Here is a 23,600-nt window from a genome sequence, read left to right as displayed (position 1 = left end):
TTAGCTTATTATTTATACTTATTTTAAAAAATACTTTGTTAGTTAACCTAGGGTTTATAATTTACATCTTTAATTTATCATAGTCTACCTTCAAATATTATGCTGCTTCATGTGCAAGGTAAAAATCTTACAACTGAATATTTACAATACCTCCCTCCCAACTTTTGTGCTATTTTTGGTCACACATTTCCTTTATATATGCTATAAACCCACAATAATATGCTACTATTTTTACTTTATACAATTAATTATCTTCAGAACAAATAAAAGAAAAATGTCTCCTATATCACTTTATTTTATTTCTTAACATATTCATTTTGTTGTGTAGATACTAATATTTTTCTGCTGTCATAGTCCTTTTGCCTAAAAAATTTCCTTTAACATTTCTTATAGTGCAGGTCGGCCATAGTGAATTATCTTCATTTTGTTTACCTTAAAAAATTCTTTATTTCTCCCTCAACTTTGAAATGGAGATTTGGAGCCTAATTTCCTTCTTCTTGGGTATGGGCCACACATAGTAACTTGCTACTAACAAGTAGAATCAGATGGAAATGACAGTGTGTGACTTGAGAGCTGCTGTTGCTGTTTAGTTGCTTCATTGTGTCTGACTCTTTTGTGACCCCATGGACTGTAGCCCACCAGTCTCCTCTGTCCATGGGATTTCCCAGGCAGGAATACTGAAGTGGGTTGCCATTTCCTTCTCCAGGTGATCTTCCCGACCCAGGGATCGAACCCACATCTCCTGCTTGGCAGGCAAATTCTCTACCACTGAACCACCAGGGAAGCCTGTGACTTGAGTCCGTCCTAAAGTCATCTGTGACTTCTCTCTTGCTGTCTTTCTCCAAAGTGGGTAACAGAACCACCATGCAAAGTCACTCCTGAATTTCTCATACAGAAATTTGGTGATAAGAAATATTTGTTGTTTTAAGTCCCTAAATTTGGGGATATTTGTTAAGCAGCAGTATATAATAGTGGAGTTCTCAGGGTTTCCTGGATCTGATGCTTTCACTATAGTGGTTTGATGCTTTCACTAGTTTTGGAAATTTCTTGGTCATCATCTTTTGAAATGTTTCTTTTGCCCCAGTCTCTGTCTATTCTTCTTTAGGGGTTCCAATATCATGTATATTAGACTGCATGATATTGTTCTACAGTGGTTGGATGCTCTATTTTCAGTTTTAAAAACTTGCAAAACCGGCCTCATCATGCCATCCTTAAGTCACCAATCCAAGCTGAGCAGCACCCCCTTCTCTGAGGGACTCCACAGGGATGTACCTCTAAGCTCCTAAATTTTAATAATTTCAAACTTTTCTCTTTGTTCCCATAGCTCTAGAGGGGTTAGCTATTTCCTGAATTTCCTAACAGTGTGATAGATTATTGTTTTCTTGTTATCTTTTCAGTTAATTATCATATGTAACAATTTCTATTAAAATTTTCTCTGTTGAAGTAGCAGTATGTTTTCTTAACCTTGAATGAATCACAAATCAGTATGGGAAGTCCCAGTAAACCAATCCTCAAAGCTGGAATTTTGAAATTGGTTTAGTTGTGTCCTTGAACTTGATTGTAGTGCTGAGCTCCTTGCTAATAGAAAGTGGAATGTTGTGATCTGTTGCATGCTATGGCAACACAGTCAACTTTACTCCAACTTCTTTGATCATGGAAACTTCTGTTGAAAAGCATCTTATAGGACTAGTATTCAGCAGAGCAAACTTTTGTGAAATTCTGGCTTCACCATACTTCTCTATTCAGTGTATCCTCCCTAAACATATCATGGCATGTTAAAGTTGCTGCTACTATTTTACCTAAATTGAGAATTTGTACTCATCATTCGAGCCTCAAAATCCATGTTTTATATCAAGCATTTAAAGCTTTTCCTGATAATGAATCCAAACACCTCTAATTGGTGTTTTGCTTTATCCATACCTCCAATATGATTGTTGTAACATTATATCATAGTTGTTTGTTTACATATATGCCTCACCCATGAGAACTGGAACTTTTTGAGAGACAGTCCTTGCCTGATTCATCTTTGTACCTTTGAACCTGGTCAGAGTCCCTGGCATACAGTTGGTACAATTAATTTTATGGGTGTCATTCATGAGAAGGTTATGGAGGCTAGCTGTGCTTATTCATTAAAGAAAATTTGAGCACTTTGAATTTGCTGTTCCAGGGGAGAATGAACAGACATGCCTCATTATTTGAAATGAATGGTTTATATCATTTTTACTATGTTGTACAATTTCCCCTCAAGAGTAGGAGCTTTTGTTTTTCCATTTTACAAATCTGTTCAACTTGGGCAAATAAATTCAACTCAACAAGCATATATATACTGAGCTTCAAGAATAGCTTCAGGATAGTAGGCTTCAAGAAGCCTCCTGATAATAGGCTTCAGGAAGGAGTAAGAAAAGTCCCTGGAAAGAAGAAATAATGCACAAGAGAGTTAATTTTCAAGTATTAGCTAAGTAATCAATACTATAAGTGGAAGTCTACATATTGAAATAGAGAATTTATATACAGATCCAATGGCCATCAATCAATTCTATATCAGAGGTTCAAGGGAAAAAGTAAAACTAGAAGTTTCAATATCAGTGATGGCAAAGAAAAGGATGAGCAGTATCTTATTAAAGATGGTGTTCTTATACAAATCAAGTTCCCAAATCTGTTTCATACCAGTGTCCTGAATATTGGGGGAATAAAAGAAAGGCCTCACATCTAGATGAAAACAAATGATCTGAAATTGGTTGCTAATATGTTACCAAACAAAAACTTCTAGTTACCTCATTAGAATTATTCTCTAATAAGAGAACCAAAGGCAGAGAAAATATGCTAACATTGCAGAGAATCGTGAATTTAGGTTATATATAAGAATGAGTGGCTTGAATGAGAAGGTTGCTTAATTTGGGATTAGATCTTTTTATTTGACATCTCTAGACATAGGCTGGATTATAAACTGTATATCTTGCTGTGAACAGGGACCAGACAAGATTACTGAAGATTCTATCAAGCCTGATGATCTTTGAAAATGAAAGTCTAATTAAGAGCTAGGGAGAGGTCAAAAGCTTTTTTTTAATCCCTATTGCTCTTAATCCCAGTTCCTTGGTGCCTTATTCCTTTCATTCAGACTACTCTAAAACTGAAGAATACATTTTGTGCAAGTTTCCACCTCTGCTTCTTCTAAAGGCATTAGATTATTAGAACATTAAATCCGTCCTCTCTTATCTCTAAACTGACGATGTTTATTGTTCAAGTGTGAACAATATGAATAGATTTATGAATAGATTTTAACACTAAAGAGTTTCAAAACTTTTTTCTTCACTTGCACAGGACAGAATTTTTAATGTTAGACTCTGTAATGCTACAAACCAAGCATCTTTTACCAAAGTTATCTGATAAGTAATATTTCGTCAATTTTCAATTCGGATTTGTATCTTCTGATTTCAGAGATTGTGTTGCATGCGATTGCTTACTTGGGTTAAATTCCTGTTGGGATCATCTTGACAGTGTTTCCCTTTATTGAAACAGTTTTAGGATGAGTGTCTCTATCGTATTACCCAGAGAAAAACAACTGATTCATCAGTTTTAAAACTTGACAGAATTACTTTGCAGATTTAATAACATTCCCTTGAGAGTAAATGAGGCATAAACATTTTTGTTTTATATCTTCTTCCTCTAATGAAAAATTAGTGATGTTAATTTGAATACGGATGAAAATATTCTATCCAGTATGACAATTCTCTGTGGAAAAAGTTCTCAATATTTACAAACAAGCGTTGGCAGCGCTGCATCCCTGATGAGCGGTCTTTCTCCATATCACTCCACAGGGCTGTGTTAAAATTTTAACTTATGGGACTAAACCACTAACATTTAACTATAAGTTTTCTCTAGCAATACTCATAACTAACATGAGTCAAGGTAGACTTCACGAAGCTAACCCTCTTTGAATACCGATTCCAATCTCCAGTGGAAATACTGTGGCCAGCCTCACGTAGGACGGCAATCTTCCGCTCGCGGTCCTTAGCGGAACCTGATTGGCGCAGGTGCTTGTCAGTCACACAGGTCCTCAAAGCCTTGGTCTAAAAGAGACGCAGTGCTTTGACATCATCGCGGAGCGACAAAAGCGATCGAGGGAGGGGTGGGTTGTGAGCGCACATTGGTCTTGGCGGGGGCAGCCTCAGAAAGTGTCATGGCTGCTGCCGCCGAGCTTAGTCGCCCGACCATCGGTGACAGGAACCTGGAGCGGAGCTGCAGCCCCAACCTCTCCCGAGACATAGTCTGTGAAGTCTTTCGCTCCTTGCAAAACCTGGCTGGACAAGTGAGTAATGTGCTGTGGGAGTAGGGATCTGGGACCCAGCCTGCCCCTCCCCCCATCTTCCCTTGTACGGAGGCTGGGGGCACCGGAGGCCTGCAGGGTGTGGGACCCCGCTGGAGTCGCAGAGGCCGGGGGAGGAGCGTGGGCCGGGTGGGCTGAATGAGGATGGCCGCGTGGGTTAGATCATGACCGGTGACAGGCTAGATTTGCAGCTCTTCTCACCAAGAGTGAATTAGGCTAGTGTATGTGAAAACGCGGCTCGGTACGAAACAGGCTTGGAGAGAATGGATACGGAAGAGCTTCTCTGATGGTTTGGGAGGCGCCTGGAGCCTCTGGATCGTTTTTCTTCCAGTTCATTCATTGTAGAAATTGATAGGTTCGTAGGGCCTGAGATTTCTGGAAAAGCGCTCTCCGCCTCTTTAGGGTGATTTGCTCTTATGAGTCACTTGCCTTTGTTTACTTTTTTCCTTCTGGCCGTAGCTTGCATCTCTTCCCCTTTAAAAGGAGTAGGAAAAGAAGAAGAATTAATCTAAACTGTTTCTAGCGTTAAGTTGGCTGAGTTACTCTTGGTCGGTACAGCTTGTATCACAACTTGTTTAACTCGTAATTCAACTATTTATTAGTTTAACTGGCTGGTAAATAACTTTTGTAGAAACGTCATAATGGAGCTTAAATAAAGGTACTCCTTAGCTGAAGGCACTGTTTCCTGATGTAAATGCAAAGCAAATTTTAAATGAGAAACAGCTTGAAAATATGTTTATCTGCTTTCAAAAAGAAATCTTTAAAAATAAAAATCTTGGACTTAGGCATTTGTGTTGAAGATAACGGTAACTTCCTTTATGAAAATAGAGCGTTTGATTTGTGAAAATTATTTTTAAAAACCTTGGGTAGATGGTGAATCAGTCTTTTAAAAGGTTATTTCAGTATTTTAAAAAATTTCAGTGTTTGTCATGACTTACAAAGAGCATTGGTATTATTAGTTAAACATTCATTTTGGAGTAATGGGATGCTTATTAATAGAGAGTCAGCTAAAAGTTATAACTTTTAAACTGATTAGTTTGTCAAGGACTTAGAACTTTTATTTATTTACTTTTTAAGACTTAGGGTAATTATTTCATTCTGAAGACTCAAGACCTGTAAATGGTTTAAAAGTTTGAGAACTTTCTATGGCATGGACATTGGAACTTTTTTTAATATCAGGATGAAAAAAGTTGATATAGTTTACAAAAGTACCCCCCACACCACTGATGAGATACTTTTTAAAAACATTAATTTAAACCTATCTTTTGAAATAATTTGCATACTAAATTTTTAAAATTCAAAATTTTTAAACATTCTGACATTCTGTAGGTAAAAATAGTGATATGGTTAAAATGTACTTATGTCACCTGTCAAAAATATTTAGAGTAAATATTTGGTTAGTTTTCATGACAGAGTAAAGAGACTATAAATAAGACTAAATAAGATTGTCAAAAAATGAGATTGTCTGATCAATTAAATGCTAGCCAATTTGGTGATACTCTTTATATCTTGAGATGTACTGTTAAAGATAATGAAAGCCAGAGTACTATACTAATAAAATTGTTCCTGGTGAAAATAACTATTTCCTTTTGAAACAAGATTAAGGAATTTAAAAAAATCTATGTTGTAAAATGCCTAGTTCCTTCTACATAGTATCATTGTGTTATTAGCTCTCCTCAATAGGAAACATAAAATCAGATGTTAAAAAAATTTTTTGTAGCCCAGACTTTGAATTTATTGAATACTGATTTTGTCTCTGGTTGCTGCGTTTTACCAAGCTGAAGAAATATTTATTGTTAACTTGGATTTTTGTATTAGTGTAATAAAGTTTTTACTGAAATGTGTATTTTAAATAGTCCGTATTAATGACAGACTAATACCTTTTTGACTGAATGGTTTACAAGTTCTATAGGTAAAAATGCACAGAATTCATATATTACTAATATGGAATTTGTTGAGTAATAGTTGGATGTGTTGGGGATAGTTTTAAAGTTAATTTGTGACATTGTTACGTGGTTTCTTCAAAGACCAAATATCTTGCACTTGAAAGCTTACATAATTCTGCTAAATTGAAATGAGAATATGATCCAGACATTCAATTTAATTTCTGTAGGTTATTTTTTTCTAGAAAATTTTATGCTTTGCTTTGATTGAAGGTTTGCCTGCATTATCCCCAAACTGTATTCATAAATTTGTTATAATCAACTATAGATTCTTTCAGAACTGTAAAAGTATAGTAATGGGTTACTTCCATGCCTAAGTTGTTGTCTAAGGAAACCTTTATAAGCATTAAAAAATAGAAATTAAGATTAATATGGTTATCTTAATATAAAACCTAAGTTAAAATAACAAACTAATTTTTGCCAGTGCATCCTACACAAAACTTATTTCTTTACACTTGTCTAGTATGGACTTTAAATATTTCTGGTCAACGGGTGGTAAATTTCTGTGATACAGCATTCATTCGTATAGTGCCTTTTGGGGAACTTTGGATCTCTTTCGGTACAGTGATTCATTTTTTTGTTTTATTATAATCATAGTTCATAAGATCTTAACTAATAGAACACTTGTCCTTATTTTGTTTAAAACATGACTAATTTTAAATAAATGATTTCTGAAAAAATAAGAATTAACTTGATCCTGCGATGCAGAATATATGCCATAACACATGTGTCCCTAAAAATGTTTACAGTGATTCACTTTTATTCACTTGAAATACAAAAGATGGAGGCTTTCCCTCTAAAATGTTCACTCATCTTGATATTAATTTTATATTCAGGTTTGTGGTAGTTTTCTATGTATATTTTATTGTAATAAGTCATACATAGCCAATTTATGAGAAATTTTCATATAATGAACTCTTATACTTTACTAGAAAATACTGTTTAGCAATGAGTCTGACCTTTCCATCTAGTCTCTGGCCATTTATTTCACTGTTGTGGAAAAGTATTTGTTTTTAAATTTCAGATATCCACAGCTAAATAATAGTTTAAGTTTTATTTGAAGTAAACATGCTGCCATGTATCCACAAACTTTATAATATATATGAATATGAATATGAATGTATGAGTTGATTTTTAAATTTTTAAAAATTGGGTAAAATTGAAAACAATGAAAATGTGATTTGGAAGACATCAGAGGAATGATATATTTGCTATGTATTTATGTGCATATTTAACAAAAAGAAATGCAGAAATTATGAAATCAGAACTTTCATAAATGTATTTCCCCCCTGTATTTAATGCTCTTAGCTAGAAACAGTAGGATTTTGAATAGGGAAAGCATTTGCTGGCCCCTATCCAAAAGTTTTTAGATAGTGAATTATCAAAAAAGAAGGCCTCATCTTTTCATCTTTCCTGGATAGTTTTACCTGTGAGATGGTCCCATTACACAGACCCAAGAAAAGAATTAGAGATGTCGTCTGCTTTTTTCTGAGAACTGGACCTTTCTTGCCTTCTTGGAGTGGTACTAGGTAGAGCACTTTTATGTATCATTAAAAACTTGAGAACTTTGAGCTAAATGGCATGTTATTCTATAGAAGTCTTATTTTTGTGACAATCTCATATGGACAGCTTAATCATGTAATTTTTGTGATATTGCTGGTTTGCCCCTTTGAAGCTTAACCTCAGAGATGATGTGGTGAAAATTACAATCGATTGGAACAAGCTCCAGAGCCTCTCGGCACTCCAGCCCGCTTTTCTGTTCAGTGCACTTGAGCAACACGTTTTATATTTACAGGTAAATTTCTTGTTAAAAATGTTAACTCGATATTGAAACTAGAAATTAATTGTAGCTAAATTGTACACTGGAGTATTTGTAGGTTCTGTCTTAACACCTTATTAATACTGTTATTAATAAAAGGTTACTTCAGCCAGATTGGATCCAAATCTGTTAATTTCCATAGTGATCAGGACAGTTACAGGAATATAGCCCAATGGGCTGATGTGGGTGTGATGACTGAATGAATGCAATTCTATTCGATTCCAGACTTGCACTGAAAATTCAATACAGTTGCATCTATGGTGGGTTATAATTAAGCAATAAGACACGGCAGGTGTGTGTCATGCTATGATAATGATTCCATGCCTTGGGTGAGTTTGGAGGCTCATGGAGTGCTTTCAGTGGTTCAAGAAGTGGCATTATCCCAGCATGATACATCCTGGAGTGTCTATTGCAATTAAACAGTTTCAGCATAGTTTTTAAAAAGAAAGTAATTTCTGTGACATTAATGTCTCATATTAGTAAGTAGCCAGTCACTATTTTATCGTCTTAAGAGTTTGAAATAATTCATTCTTTATATTAAAAGCCAACACTGAATTGTTAATCTATAATAGTATTGCTATTTTTTTTAATATTTCAGTTCAATAACCAAACACTATTATGACCTTGCTAGTTTCCAACTGAACATATTTGCAGTTATAATTGATACAAGGTTACAGTTTATCTGTAATCAAAGTATAAAATATGTCATAGAGGTTTGGATTGGTCAGTTTAGTGCCATTAAGATATCATAAGGATTCAGAAGAGTTTTTGGTATAGCAGACAACAGAAGCAAAATTATAGGTATAAAAAAATAATTGGAACTTTGACAAGTGTTGGCGTGTTTTGATCAGTGGAGTAGACAATTTTCAGCCCTCTATTCAATTACTTTATGGGAAATTTTAACTGTTTCATGTTAAAAGTAATAGTTAACCATAGTTTTGAAGGGTGGAAGCAATGAGCTATAGGACTCAGTTGAGGCCTAATTTTATTTTGTGTGAGTGTGTTGGAGGGGATGGTAGTATAATTTACATGATAGAACAGAGTTGTATTCCCCACTAGTTTTGTAGGCATCTACCTCTTTCAGCTATGGCTCTTGGTAGTTTTTTGTTGTTGTTGTTGTTCATTTTCTTTTTAAAAATTTAAATTCATGACCCAAGAAGATATCATATCATGTCAGGAAAAGCCTGAGTGTTCACTCAGCAGAACACCTATATATTTCATGTCTATGCTCTCTCATTCACTTTGGCCAACTGCAGTTTCAAGTGGAGAATCTCCAGTGATAACAGTGCTAATGCAGGGCTTTGCCGAGTGACAGCACTGGCTGTTGTGTTAAGGAGGAAAAATACTAAGCCTTAGTGTTCCGAGGAGGCATTTGAATGACATGTTAATTAAGTGGCATTGGTGCCAGAGGCCGAGGCTTTGATTTGGCACAAAATAAAAGATGAGTGACAGAATGATTCCCTCAAAGAAAATTTTAGATTTCCTCAGGTTTTCTTTCTCTTCTTTCCTTTTTTCTTTAAATAGATTTATAGCAAATGATATTGGTCACAATAATAGAGAACAGCAAAAACACTTACATGTGGTCAGATCTATGTATGATGCCAACTTTTTATATTTAGTTAAATGATACTGAATATTACTTTTACTTAGCTGAAATTTATATAAATATGGTAAATGTGATTAATTTTGATCAGTTTGAACCTTAGCAGATGGAATTGTGTTTTTCTCAGCCTTTTTTAGCAAAACTTCAGCCTCTGATTAAAGAGGAGAATACAACTGTTGTTGAAGAAATAGGAAAAACAGAAACAGGGAACAAGAATGAAGTAAATGCCAACTTTCCCATTGGAGACCTGGAAGAGGAAGAAAAGCACAAAGACTGTGATTTAGGAGATGTGAAAAAGACACAGATCCATTTTGATTCAGAAGTAATTCAGATAAAGGCTGGAAAAGCAGAAGTAAGAAGTTGGGTTTTGGGGGGCCAAGGCAGTATTTTTTTATAATTTCACTATGTTTGAACTAAGATGCAAATACTTATTGTTTGCAGATTGACAGACGGATATCTGCATTTATTGAAAGAAAGCAAGCTGAAATCAATGAAAACAACGTCAGGGAATTTTGCAATGTTATTGACTGTAATCAAGGTAACTACCTAGAAGAAGTTAATTTTTTTTAGGATTTTAATGATCTTTCTTTTTTTAAAAAAATGGATAACATTAAGAACACAGTGTAATTATTTCACAGGTTTATTTTGAAACTAAGACAGCAGAATTTTCTTCTGTTTAATAATAGAGTGTATTGCAAAATTGTTTTCATTTTGGTTATACAGAAATCAGATGCTATGGTAAAAAGGCCAATGTTTACCACAGGTGAAGAGATGGTTTTAAAGTTCCTTTAGGAAATGAAGATAACGTATGGATGACAGGGTTGCTCAGTCACACTAGTAATAAGGAGCTGAGCTATATAAATTTTAAGTCTAAAGGTACTTATGAAATTATGATATTAATACATGAAGTTAAACTTAGTAAAGTTAATACTCCTCAAGAGGGAGCAGTTTTCTCACTACTCCTTAGCTGTTTGAAAGGTTTTATGTCATGATAAAACCAATTTGTCATCAAGACTGTGGTATCTTATGCTTCTTCCGTTTCTTTCATACCGTGCATACATTTGCTGTTTTTCATCAGAATCTCCTTTCCTCTTCACATGATGCTATAGTGTATTTACAGATCTGCAGGTATGCTGCAGAATACAAAATTGCAAAGCACTGGCATGGATCATATTCAGGCATCATAGTAATAATCAGAACAAGTAGTTCTTAGAAAAAATTATGGAGAAGCGTTCCTAATTGGGATGAGGCATTTTCTTGTTGCCTCTAATATCTCTTGACTAATTATTATGAATACTGAATTGTCAGATGAACCTAGAATTGACTCATACCACATTGGTGCACTGATTCTCTTCATAATGAAGTAATAACAGGCTCAAGGTGGGTCCTAAATTCAGCCTTTCCTATTATTAACATTATACACACGTATCTTTAGATTTGATATATTTTACTGTTAGCTTTCCAGAACAGGTGCAGCAGTGGCAAAATCTCAGGTACTGCAATCAAACTGCAAGCAACCCATGAGAAAGGGTTTGTTGAGGGAGCAAGCACATGTGTCACTAATGTTATTCCTCTGTTCTCCCTGCTAACTCTATTATTATAAACCAGCAGGGGATAGAAATTGACAAGAATTGAAATGCTCAGCAGGATTCCTTGGCCCATTCAATCCCTTGCTGGCTTCCAAACAGTGCTGGGAAGAATTGCTGTGGAGAGTGACTAGCACTCATACATTCAATGTCTTCACACCATGCTGAATTTCTCTCTAATGGGTCAGTTAATCTATGTATTTGGAATATACCTCTGGAATGGATGATAGCTTCTTTTTTTTAAACCCTTAGCCCCGTGAAATGGTAGAAAGAGAATGGAGAGGTGATGGCCCTTTAAATATATTTTGAGGTTTCAAAAAGAAAAAGAAAATGACTCTTGTCTGGTATCAATATATAAAAGATAAGCAAATTTGGAATTTTATTCACACAGTTTGTGTCAGCAGAACTATCTCAAGGAAACTTCAGACTGAAAAAATTCAGATGTATTGTAATGTGTTCCTTTCAGGACCTCTCGACCAAAATACATACAGTAGGTTTTTTTTAAAGTCAGATTCCCTAGGGAAAAGAACTTTCTTTCAGTATCTTTTACCATCCATTTTTATTATAATCATGGGGAATTTTATAGTAAATTTACTGCAGTACATGGTTTTACTTAACATCATTTTAAAGATTATTTTATGTTTATATATTAATATCATTCCAGCTTTCCCCCCAATTTATTTGTTGATATCTAACTTGAAAGAAATTATACTTTTCTGCTTAGGAAAAATTTGCAACAAATTTTTACATGGTATCCTTCTTAAAATTTCATTTTCTGAAAGGGATAGTCTAGAAAGATATAGCTAGCTTTTGTGTTTAGGGATTTTAAAAAAATGAGTATTGAAAATCTAGGCAAGTGTAAAAGTATGTGTTGTAGGTTTCAAGGTCTTTTTTGTGTGGTATTCTGAAATACAAATGTATTAAATGCATTATCTTTTATATTTGATGTTCCCTAATTAGGTCAGCAAGCAATGTCACAAATGCTGTATTTTTTATATTTCAGTAAAAATACTGAGCTTTGCTTATTTCTATGTTGAAATTGAATAATATCTGTTTAGATTAGACATTTTTAGCTTTCTATAATATATAAAATTATTTTATCCAAAGACACAGATGGTCTTTAGGAATGTTGGTATTTGTTAAAAACTGAATGTTGAGGACTTTTCCGTATATAAATTGGACATTAGATAAGATTAGATATTCTCTGATTATGAGTAACATATGCATTATTGAAGGGTTATCAAAATGTACATTTGAAGTTAAGTATATACTTATACTTGTCTAAATTCTTTGTAGAAAATAGTTGTGCAAGAACTGATGCGATTTTTACTCCTTACCCTGGGTTTAAAAGTCATGTAAAAGGTAAGTTTCCACCACATAGTTTCATCATTGACAGAAGCTTATTCTTAATTATAAGCAAAATGGAATAGAAATCACTTTCCTATCTAAATTTTATTTATTTTAAAAAATCTTGCCTTTCTTCCTACTTGGGTTTGTGATATGAAAAGAACATACAAAATACTATTAGGGAGAGAGAATTTATAAGTTTTGAAATGTAAATTTAATAGACTCAAAGTTTTTGAACTTAGTTTCTAGAGTTGTGAATACATATGGACCACAGACTAGATCTGAAGGAATTCAAGGGTCAGGTCATAAACCTAACAGCATGCTCCGAGATTGTGGTAATCAGGCTGTAGAAGAACGACTACAGAATATCGAGGCTCACTTGCGATTGCAAACAGGTAAGCAGAGTGCTTGGCAGTGTCCTGTAGTGTACCTTTGCAAGTGGTTAAAGAAATTCCAATTCATTTATTCACCAAATTTTCATTGAGGGCTTGTCATATACAAAACATTGTTCTGATTAGTAGAAAAATGAAGAAAGCATAGTCCCTGCTCCTAAGGAATTTACAGTTCATGTGGTTGTGTTCCTTTTCCTCCCCTTACACTTCCATCAATTTCATGACTTAACCATGACCATCTTTCTCATTCTTATCACACACTGTGCTAGGTACAAAGTAATAAAAGGTCTGATCCTAGTCCTTTAAGATTTTCCAGTGAAGACAAGCATATAAATAAAGACATGCCATTGGGGAAGTGGCTAACATTTATTGGGTGCCAGTCACTCTGAAAGTATTATACGTATATCAATTCACTTAGCATTTAACTACCTTGTGAGGTGTTGGTGTTGTTACACTTGTCAGATAAAGAAACTGAAGTTCTGGGAACTCAAGCAGCATGCCCAATGTAGTAAGTGGAAACTAGAAATCATACCTAGAACTTAGCTGGCTATAAAGCCTCAGTATCCTTCCCCATTTAGTCATCAGATCCTGTCAGTTCTATCATTACGCCCAGAGGCACAAAATATGGTTCAGGGAATTTCTAAATCCAGTCTAGCTGGTGTATTTGTGGATGGAGGTAGAAGATAATGAGAATGAGTAAACCATTGAGGATGATAAGAGATTAGCATTCAAATTAATTCTCCCAGAACTAATTTAAACTGCAACTGTATACTAGGATTGACTGGTTTATTAAATCTAATAGTATCAAGTAGCTAATTTTGAGAAGTACCTGTTGAATGCCTACTATACGCAAAGCACTGTTTTAGACAGGAGGGATACTGAGATGAGGTAATCACAGTTCCTGGCTTCGAAGACTTCATAATTTATGGAAGAAAGATTATCAGTGACAGGGGATGTTAAAGGGATTGTGAAGGAAGGATATGGTGGAGCTCAGTGAGCCTCTTTGTGAAGAGATTCAGGCAGTGCTTTGTTGACCCAGTGCAGCTTGAACTGGTTCTTGAAAGGTACAGAGGTGCAGCAGAGGACATTCTAGGTAAAGGGAGCAGCAAGAGGAAAGTCAGATGAATAAGTTGTTCATTTTCCTTTCGGCAAGAGCAGGAAAAACCAAGCTCCTAAAAATTAGAAGTTTTCAGAAAAGAACATATTTTAGAGTTTTTGTATTTAACAAGTTGATACTTTGGATGTGAATATTCTTAATTGCATAACGATGATCTAATGTATTTATTCATTCAGTACATATTGAGTACCTGTGCAGTTTGTGAACTGATGCTTCCTAGGTTTGTGCCGTGCACAGGCCGCACAGCCATACTCAAGGAACAAAACAAAGCATTTTGCCTTCTTAGAGCTTATATTATTAGAGTGGAGAAACAGGCAATATACAAGCAAAATATATAGAATGTCAGTAGGTTACGAGAAAAATAAGGCAGGGGGTGCTGGGTAGGGGGAGGTGGTAGCTCTGGTATTTTTTAAAGAGCGGTCAGAGAAAGTCTGACTGATATAGTAACTGTTGCACCAAGACCTGAAGTTGGCAAGAGCTAGCCTTGTGAATACAGAGGTAGAAAGAACCACAAGGGCTAAAGTTGTAAGAGTACTTGACCTAGTTGAATAACAGAAAAAAGGGATCAAATAGCTGAAATGGTATGTGGGGACAATGTCCAAATTGTATAGGACTTTGTAAACTACTGTAAAGGTTTTGGTTTTTAATGTGAGTGAGGTGTGAATGTGTTGGAAGGTTTTGAGCAGAGAACTAACACTATCTGAATTACATTTTTAAAGGATCATTGGCAGCTGTGTTGTGAACAGACTTTAGGCATGCAAGGCAGAATCAACGAGACCAATTTGGAGGTTATGATAATCCAGGGAGAGGTGGTGCTGAGGGATGGAAGAACTTGGAATATAATCATAGCCTTGAAATCTCAGTAACCTTAATTTTACCAATCCCCTCCCTAAAAAGTTAGTTAAGAATTATGGTAAAATTCCTTTTTATAAAAAGTTCTTCAGAGTTAAAGGAGAAAAAACGGCATGTAAGAAGTTTAAATTGAAAAAAACATGACATATCGCAACCACTGAATTGTCAGTTGTCACTATGCATTTTTCTCCTCCTAAGTGTCAGAGTCTGTCAGAGATACAAGTTGTTCTGTATGGGAACTATTAAATATCTTATCAAATGAACTTAACATAAAACAACATGCCTAGCAACATAGGAGGCATAAATGTAGCTTGGGGAGAAGTGTGGTACAATAATATATCCAATAGTGTATAATATGAAAATGTTTGCTAAACATTTTATTTTATTCCTGTTAATTTATTTTCTTAAGTTTAAATAGTTCCCATTCTTCTGCTTAAGTGTCTTTGCATGATATTTTAAGGATAAAACTGTAAGAAGAATTTTCCAATAATATCTGTTTCTTTTAATGTATTTAGGTGGTCCAGTGCCAAGAGACATTTATCAGAGAATCAAAAAACTTGAGGACAGAATCCTTGAATTAGAAGGCATCTCTCCTGAATATTTTCAATCTGTAGTAAGTGTCTTTGCGAAAAAATAAATGTTATTTTAGGATTCTTTATCATATAACAATTCACTCATAGATCTGCTGTGTGCAAAAAACTGTTTTAATAGTTCAGTGATGAATGAACATAGTTCTGAGTAAAGAATTACCTAGTTCTTTAAAGATTGAGATTTTTAATGTTGTATTATGGACATAATTTTTTTGAAGAGTTACGTCATGGTACATTACCCAAATTCTCAAATTTAAGCCATTTTTTTGTGGCATAATAGAGCCGGAATAGCCCTACTGCTCTGAACTTGCTGTCTTGTAAAACAGAGGCTTCTTCTGGGGTCTTACTCTCCATTATCCCTTCTGTCTCTATAATCCCTCTCTCTGCAGACTTTCTGAAAGACTAGTCTTCATTTTTCTCCTTTTCCAAGAACATTAAAAAACAATCTGTGCTGATAAGTATTTTTGTCATATTAGCATGTTTCAGACAACTGATCCTGGGCTCGTTGTGTTCTTTTCCTCCGTCTTCTGGGGTGATTATACATAACACCTGCCTTTTCTGGGGCTTTGTGTGTGTTTTAAAGCAACACCATATTCAAAAGAATTAAAAGTGTACTAAATTTTTAATGAAATTTACTAAAACTCCTATTTCTGAAATATTATGTAAGATAACTCAATTAGCATGGATCATTATAAGTCACTGGTAAAAACAGGATTATTTTAGGAATAACAGTGATCTTTCCAAAGTTTCAAATTGGCATTAGAGTAAGATACAAAAAAGGAATATTTCCAGATGAACAAGGTAAATCAGATAACCAAAGTGAGCAGTGAATCTTAAAGCTCCGTAATTTAGAGAGTTTTAGTGATTTACTTCCCTCCAATATAAAATGAAGCTGATTAAAGTACTGAGGGCTGAAGCAAGGATTAAAGAAGATAATACCAGTCAGGCACCTAGCACGCTGTGTAGTGCAAGGTAAAACCTCAGTAAACATGAGCATTTATTTAATTTCAGAAACCATTTAGAGGTAGCTGTATAAACATGGGTAAGTCATACAACTCCTCTGGCCTTCTCTAATTTGAGATTTGTTGGTGGTTCCACGTAATTGCAAAGGACTTTCCATCTTGAGGATTTTCCTTAGCCTCTTCCTAGGAAACTTTATATTGTATGCCTTTTGCTACAGTAACACACAATAAGTTTTTCCCATTCAAACTGCCTTCATTAAGAAATCCTTAGGCAGGTTATTTTTTCTAGTTCAGTTTCATATCTTGTTAATATAATTCTTGTTAACAATAGAACTCATCTTAAAAGAGAGTATTATAGTATTACATACCTTCAGTGGCTCTTGGCCCTTCAATCTTTCTTTTTTCTCTCTGATTCAGATTTAAAAAGCTTAACATATCTCTTACTAAATTTAATTAACAAAAGAACAACCCCTTCAAATCATAATCTTATTTGGGGGGATTCTTGATACATAGGATAGAATGTTTGATTAAAGAGATGGAAATTTAAGGTTTACATGCTGTGGAAATTTTTGAGCTGTGAATTTTGGGATGTGACTTGTGCAAATGGTAGAAGATTCATCTGATACTGTTCTATAAGATATGAAAAGGGAGAGACTAAAGACAGTATTATCCTAGCTTAAATGTGAAATGCAGTCTTGAAACAAGGACATGACAGCGAGAATAGAAAAGATTAGTGCCATTGACAGAAGGAAAGAAAATTTGGCAAATATTGATAATTGATTGTATAGCAAGAATGATTCCAATCTTTGGTTGGAAAAATACTACTATCATTGGTAGAAATAAAATCTGGAAGAGGAGATATTTTGGGAGGAAATGTGGACTTTGAGTCAGCAGGATATGCAGTTAGAAGTATCAGGTAAGCTTTTGAAGAGGTAGGTAGGACTTACACTTGATATAATTGGGAGAGACAATATAGACATGATAGATAGAATGGGTAAGAACATTTGAGACTGTCAGAGGCCTGAGGTCTGAAACTAACTTCAGAGGCAGGAAGTGTTATAAATGTAAACAGGATTGGCCTGTATGTGTGAGGTTGTCACACTTGTAATAACACTAGTGCTGTAAAAGTTTTTTTTCCCAAATATATTAAACAACATATTTGATTAGAGGGGTCATTTCTGGATTAGTATTTGAAATGACATATCCAAGTTAATAGTGAGTTACAAGCACAAAACACTGAAATGTTTAAACAAACTGGTTTTGTCCTTAAGGCCTCTGAATATGTATGGTACAGTCTCAAAGGCAAAGATTTTACACCCACCCTTCCATAACAGAGGAATGTCCCAGCTACAGGAGCTGCATTCCTTTCTCAGAATGGAACCAGCTTTAGAGCTGTCGTGTGTGAGAGGAGAGTAATACACACCCGGCAGATGACATAGCACATTATTCACCACTCTTACTTTCCTCTTGCTGAGAGTACTCATAATGGCAATTGCATAATTCTACTTACATGTCTTTTCTGTAGACTCTTGAAGAATAGATTAGATATGTAGCACAGTCTTCTAGCTTCCAAAGGTAGGAAGTAAAGGAAAATTGAAGCCATTAAATTTCCTAAAGATTGAACTTTTGTTAGAAATCAAATTTATGAAAAGTTTTTAAACGAAATGTATCTAATCCAGATTCACATGTAGGTAAATCCTAAACACAGTTGGATAGAGATTATTATGGGTAACCGTGCAGCACAGCATATGAAAAGGGAAACAAACAGAAAATATAAATTATATTTGGTTCCTAAAAAAAAACTAGCTTATGGAAAGTTCTTTTCATTTATGAAACAGATATAAAACTCCAAAAAAGTTAATGTATATAAAGCAGGAATTACAACAAAGATTAGTAATTGTTTAAACTTTTAATGTGGTAGTTCTAAAGATTTTTACCCTTCACATTCAACATGGAAAAATTTGAATGTACTAATGTTTTAAAAATTTTGAGTGCATTGCTTAACAGACCATTTAAAAGATACAATCTTTATGAGTATTTCCAGAGAATTACTTACTGTTTTCCAGGGTCATAATTTAAAAATCAGTAAGTATAACATTCTTCATGAGTATATTTCCATAGCACTTTGTTCATTTGATAGCATTTATCACTTACATGTTTACGTGTCTGTTTTTCACACTATATTTTCAGCCTCTGAAGGGCAGGAACTGTCTTGTTCATCTTTGAACACAGAATGTAGTAGGCATTACATAAATGTGCAAATGAATGGATAGGACTTGGCCGATAGTTAACTATTGGATTTTTAAAGGTATGTTGATTTTGTTTGAAGGCACTGGTTAGATGGAATCATAACTCTAGTCCGTAATGGTTAAGTCCTGCTTCTAAAGGGAAGCATGGGGAGAAGGGAACACTGAGTTAATTTTTTTGAGAAAGAGAAACCTTGAATGGGTTTCTGTCTGGTGGCATTGTGAAAGCGTGAGTTAGAGTTTGGAGTCAAAGTTCAGAAGCATATCATTGCCCACGCCAGGGAGAAATGAAGGTCTGAAACAGGGCAGTGGGACTAGAAGGGACGAAACATTTAAGGCACTCCCCCTGTCACTCTTGACAATCCGTTACCCTTTACACCTGATTAGAAGTAAAGAAAGGGGTTGGTCATGAAGGAGGTCTCCTTACCACTAAGTTTCCTCAGAGCATGGGTTTCTTTTAAGTCATTGAACCACTGATGTCCTATTCTGATACTTCTCACTTTGATTTCATGATACATTAATCTGATTGCTCAATGACATGGAAACTGGCCATATTTTGCAGATTAAGCTGTTAGGAAAACAAGGGGAAGTGTGTTTTCATCTGTGTGTAATAAGCCACCTCTTGGGAAGGTCGGAGACTGAGTGGTGACCAAATGAAACATTAAGCCCTTACCTGCCTGTAGGCCCCACCACAGTACCCTGCTCAGTTTGACAAAGGAAGAAGCATGTTTATATAGGCACTTCCATATTTAATTATTCCAGCACTTACCGATTTCCCACTTACTAGAAACTACTGATAAGAGGCATACCTCAGTATTCTTTGAAAACAGCTTTAAATCTCCATGATTGCAGATGTTCACAAGAAAATTTTACCGCCTATGTTGACAGTTTCTTTCTTAGATATACTAATGTACTAATATAATTTGCCATTCAAGGCCTGTGAAACTAAGAACAAAGTCAAGCAATAATTTATTAGATCAGGGTTTAAAAAAATGCACAGCAGTATGTTGGTGAAAATGTTATTAGCTTCAAGTAATAGAAATTTATACTCAAACTGACTTAAACAGTATGGAAATAATCTTATAACACGGGAAGTTCAACAGTAATACAGTCTTCAGGGTAAATTGATTTATTGGGCTAAATCATGACTGTCAAAGAACTGAGCTCTTTTCCCTCTCAGCTCTACTTGTGCTGACTTTTGCCCCTGGCAGATGGTAAGATAGCTACCGTGCTTTCTGGTGTCCTGTCCAGACGACAGCAGTGTCCGGAAGAACTGCCTCCTGGATGGCTTTCTCTTAGAAGTGAGGAAGTTTTTTCCAGAAGCTCTTCCCTAATGCCCAGCTGACCTCTCCTCAATTGCTGGCCAGAATTGGGCCCTTGCCTGTTTGGTCACTGGTGACCAGTGGGGCTGAACCAGTATTTCCTGCGTCACATAGACCGTGCTCATTATAGTCGGTCAGGGGTGTGTGTGACTGTTTTCATCCTGCTGCTGGCTATTCCACATTCTGTTTCCCTCTGACTGTTGCTGCTTTACCTGTTCAATATCCTGGGATAGGAATGTTCTAAGAAAGGAAACTAAGTGGAAGATCCACAGAGCTCCTCTTACCACAATCACCAAGCCTCAGTAGAAGGCGGAAATTAACGGCAAATGTATAGTTGTGTATAGCCAGGGACAAGCATGTTGTTCTGACATTACCACTTATACTTTTAATACCATCTTTGGAGGGCAACTTCCAAAGTAGAAAAAAGCAGGTGTCAGTTACAGATAGTGCTCAGTGAGTTTGTGGGCTTTATTTCTGCCAGGGTTCTCCTTGTTTTGTTCACTCTTCTATAAAGAAAAATTATTTAGATTTTCTAACTATTGATTACTTTTTTTTTTTACTTTTAATCTAGAACTTTTCTGGAAAAAGAAGAAAAGTTCAACCACCTCAAGTAAGTTACTATATTTTTATTTTGGTTTCTGAAATAGTTTAGTTTTATACCCTTCTTATTAATAAAAGTTTCTACTATGGTTGCTTTTAGGTCCTATCCTGGGATTTAGGACTGGAAAAAAAAGGGCAACATAAATTAATGTGTTATTTTAAGGAATGATGCAGAAGGATCAAATAACTATTAAAATCTATCCAGATGTTAACTGTAGAAGAAAGTATCAATTACAAAATGCTGAAAAATAATAAATGTTCGATTTAAATCTCATCTGCAGACACTGCTAATTAGCATCTAAGTCAAAAAAGTTGTCTGGCAAAGTTGACTTTAGTCTACCCCTGTTCACAGTACTACTGTATTAATTGAATCTTAAAAATTTTATGTTTATCCAATATTATCATTTCAATATTTAATATATTATTTTTTACAGGTTATACTCCACTTAGTTATTATAAAATATTGGTTATATTCCATGTGCTGTGCAGTATTTCAATGTAGCTTATTTCATACATAGAAGGCTGTACCTGAGGCTCCTACTCATATCTTGCACCTTCCCTCTCCCCACTGGTAGTTCATTCTCTTTATCTATAAGTCTGTTTCTTTTTTGTTATATTCACTAGTTTTATTTTCTTAGACTCCACATATAAGTGGTGTCATACAGCAGTTGTCTTTTTCTGTCTGACTTATTCCACTTAGCATAGTACCCTCCAGGTCCATCTGTATTGTTGCAAATGGCAAAATTTCATTCCTTTATTGTGGCTTATTTTTGTATTTGTCCCAGATCTAGTGCAAAGGTATGGAGGAGGCTAGAGCATGGGGATTGTAGGAACTGAGGTGGCTGCCTTGCTGTCTGGGATTTGGACTTCCTCTGTGGCTCTTCTCTTAGTGCCCAGAGCTCAACTCTAAGTTGCAGTGTGGAGTGGACATGCTGGGGCACTCATGTTGGGAGACAAACCACTGTGTTCCCGAGTCCTCTGATAGTGGCCACCTCCTTCCCACCCCGATCATACTCTTGGCACCCTTTTCTGTTTCTGCATAGCTGAACCGAGTCTTTTCCCAGTGTTTGGTTGGCCCAGATCTTGCAGGCTGTGGTATGGAGTGAACAAGGCTGCTGGTGTTCACCCCTTTAGATTGAGAGGTCTAGCAAGGCAGCATCTGCCAGTGCAAGGCTCTCTGCACCCTGATTATTGGGAAGCCAGCACAAGTGCTCCTCCTCATAGAGTCTAGGCTTCACCAGCCCTTCTGTCTGTCACAGTGGATTTCCCAGCAGGCGTGGGGGCTTGCCGCCCCTGTGCAGGACCCCAGGACTGGAATTCCCAGATTATGGCTTAGCCTGCTTGCTCCCTCCCCAGTGCCAGCGTTCCTCCCTTGGAAACCTTCTCTTCCTTACATATCCATCCCAGGGGCACAAGTCCTGACCTGATGTTTGGTTTTTCTGTCTTACCTGGTTTCATAGAGATCTTTCTTGCAGCTTTGGTTGTATAATTCTGCCATTTCCAGTGAATTTTCTGTGATAATTGTTCCACATGTATATTTTGATTGTTTGCAGAGGTGAGCTCCATATCCTTCACAGTCTTGATCCCCTTCTATTTTTAATTGTAAAACTTTGAAATTTGAGTGTCAAAAAAATTTTTTTTTTTAGATTAACTGCAATCAACTACCTTGGGTATCAAGAGAATTCCAGTTATTTTAAGCAATTAAACTAAAATGTATTTTTTTTTTAATATTGATTATGAGAATAGGCAGTTGACCCTTTCAAAGTATAAAAGGTTCAAGATAGCTTAGTCATTAGAAAATCAAAAGTAAGAAATACTTAAGCTTTGTTATTTTATGTCTTTAAATTACAGCATAGTCAACATATATGGTTCAATTTAAAAATTATACTCATGAGAAAAAAGTTATTTACCATGTTTTTGGATATTTTCTGTATTTATAGTACATTTAGTACTTTACCTGCATCAAAAGTCTTACTCAGCAGTTTGTGTTATTGGTTACAGCAGAACTATTCACTGGCTGAACTTGATGAGAAAATTAGTGCCCTCAAACAAGCTCTGCTCAGAAAATCAAGAGAAACAGAATCCATGGCGACACGTCACCTTCCATGAAAAACTCCTCTCATTGTTCTCATGGTCATTTTATTTTTTTAGATATGAGTGTGTACCTTACATATCCATTTAATTAATTGCAGTGTTTTTATTAATAGTAGACTTACCTCTGAAATCAAGGTTTATTTTCATGTGAGTCCACTTTGTAGCAAGCAGTCTTTAAATATTCCAGTATACTTTAAGATAGTTAATGCGTTGAAAGTAGCATTGTTGGAATTTATTCCCTTCTGTTTTAAAGGAGGTATTTTGAAAATTGAAAACCTTAATTAGAAAGTACATCTTTGTGTGTTTGTGTGTTTATCACAGAAAGGAAGATTTATTTTGAATAGTGATGTTTAAGACTTTATATTTTTAATGTTGATGTTAACCAGTTTTAGTTTAAAACAGTAATTTGTACATAATAGGCATTCAATAAAAGTTTGAAATGAATTTTAAGTGCATATATTCTTTTCCAAGTGTCAATTTAATCTAAATAAATAGATCATACCTTTTAGGGGCTTCCCAGGTGGTGCAGTGGTAAAGAATCCGACAGTCAATGCAGGAGGCTCAAGAAAGGTGGGTTCCATCCCTGGGTTGGGAAGATCCCCTGGAGAAGGAAATGGCAACCCACTGCACTATTCTTGCCTAGAAAATTCCATGGACAGAGGAGCCTGGCGGGCTACAGTTCATGGGGTCTCTAAGAGAGTCAGACATGACCGAGCACAACACACACACACCTTTTATCCTCTTATTGACTGTGTGACCTTAAGCAAGTTACTTCATCTTTCACTGGGCCTTAATTTCCT

General features: G+C 35.5%; 1 protein-coding gene across 5 annotated transcripts; it reads left to right on the top strand.

Moving 5' to 3' along the window:
* Positions 1 to 4,112: 4,112 nt before the first annotated feature.
* On the top strand, positions 4,113 to 23,244 carry MBIP (MAP3K12 binding inhibitory protein 1). Of its 5 annotated transcripts, none has more exons than XM_065906238.1 (9): positions 4,113 to 4,309; positions 7,946 to 8,065; positions 9,820 to 10,044; positions 10,134 to 10,230; positions 12,575 to 12,640; positions 12,868 to 13,020; positions 15,502 to 15,599; positions 20,678 to 20,716; positions 22,711 to 23,244. In XM_065906238.1, the coding sequence occupies exons 1-9, from the start codon at positions 4,181 to 4,183 to the stop codon at positions 22,813 to 22,815; spliced, it is 1,032 nt and encodes a 343-aa protein (XP_065762310.1). In that variant the 5' UTR covers positions 4,113 to 4,180; the 3' UTR covers positions 22,816 to 23,244. The 5 variants fall into 5 exon arrangements, with proteins under 5 accessions (XP_065762310.1, XP_065762309.1, XP_065762308.1 ...); XM_065906237.1 differs by having other exon boundaries at positions 22,708 to 23,244; XM_065906236.1 differs by having other exon boundaries at positions 22,702 to 23,244.
* Positions 23,245 to 23,600: the final 356 nt, after the last annotated feature.

This window comes from Muntiacus reevesi, chromosome 15 (genome assembly GCF_963930625.1).
Source record: "Muntiacus reevesi chromosome 15, mMunRee1.1, whole genome shotgun sequence".
NCBI lineage: Eukaryota > Metazoa > Chordata > Mammalia > Artiodactyla > Cervidae > Muntiacus > Muntiacus reevesi.
This window is presented reverse-complemented; position numbering and strand designations above follow the sequence as displayed.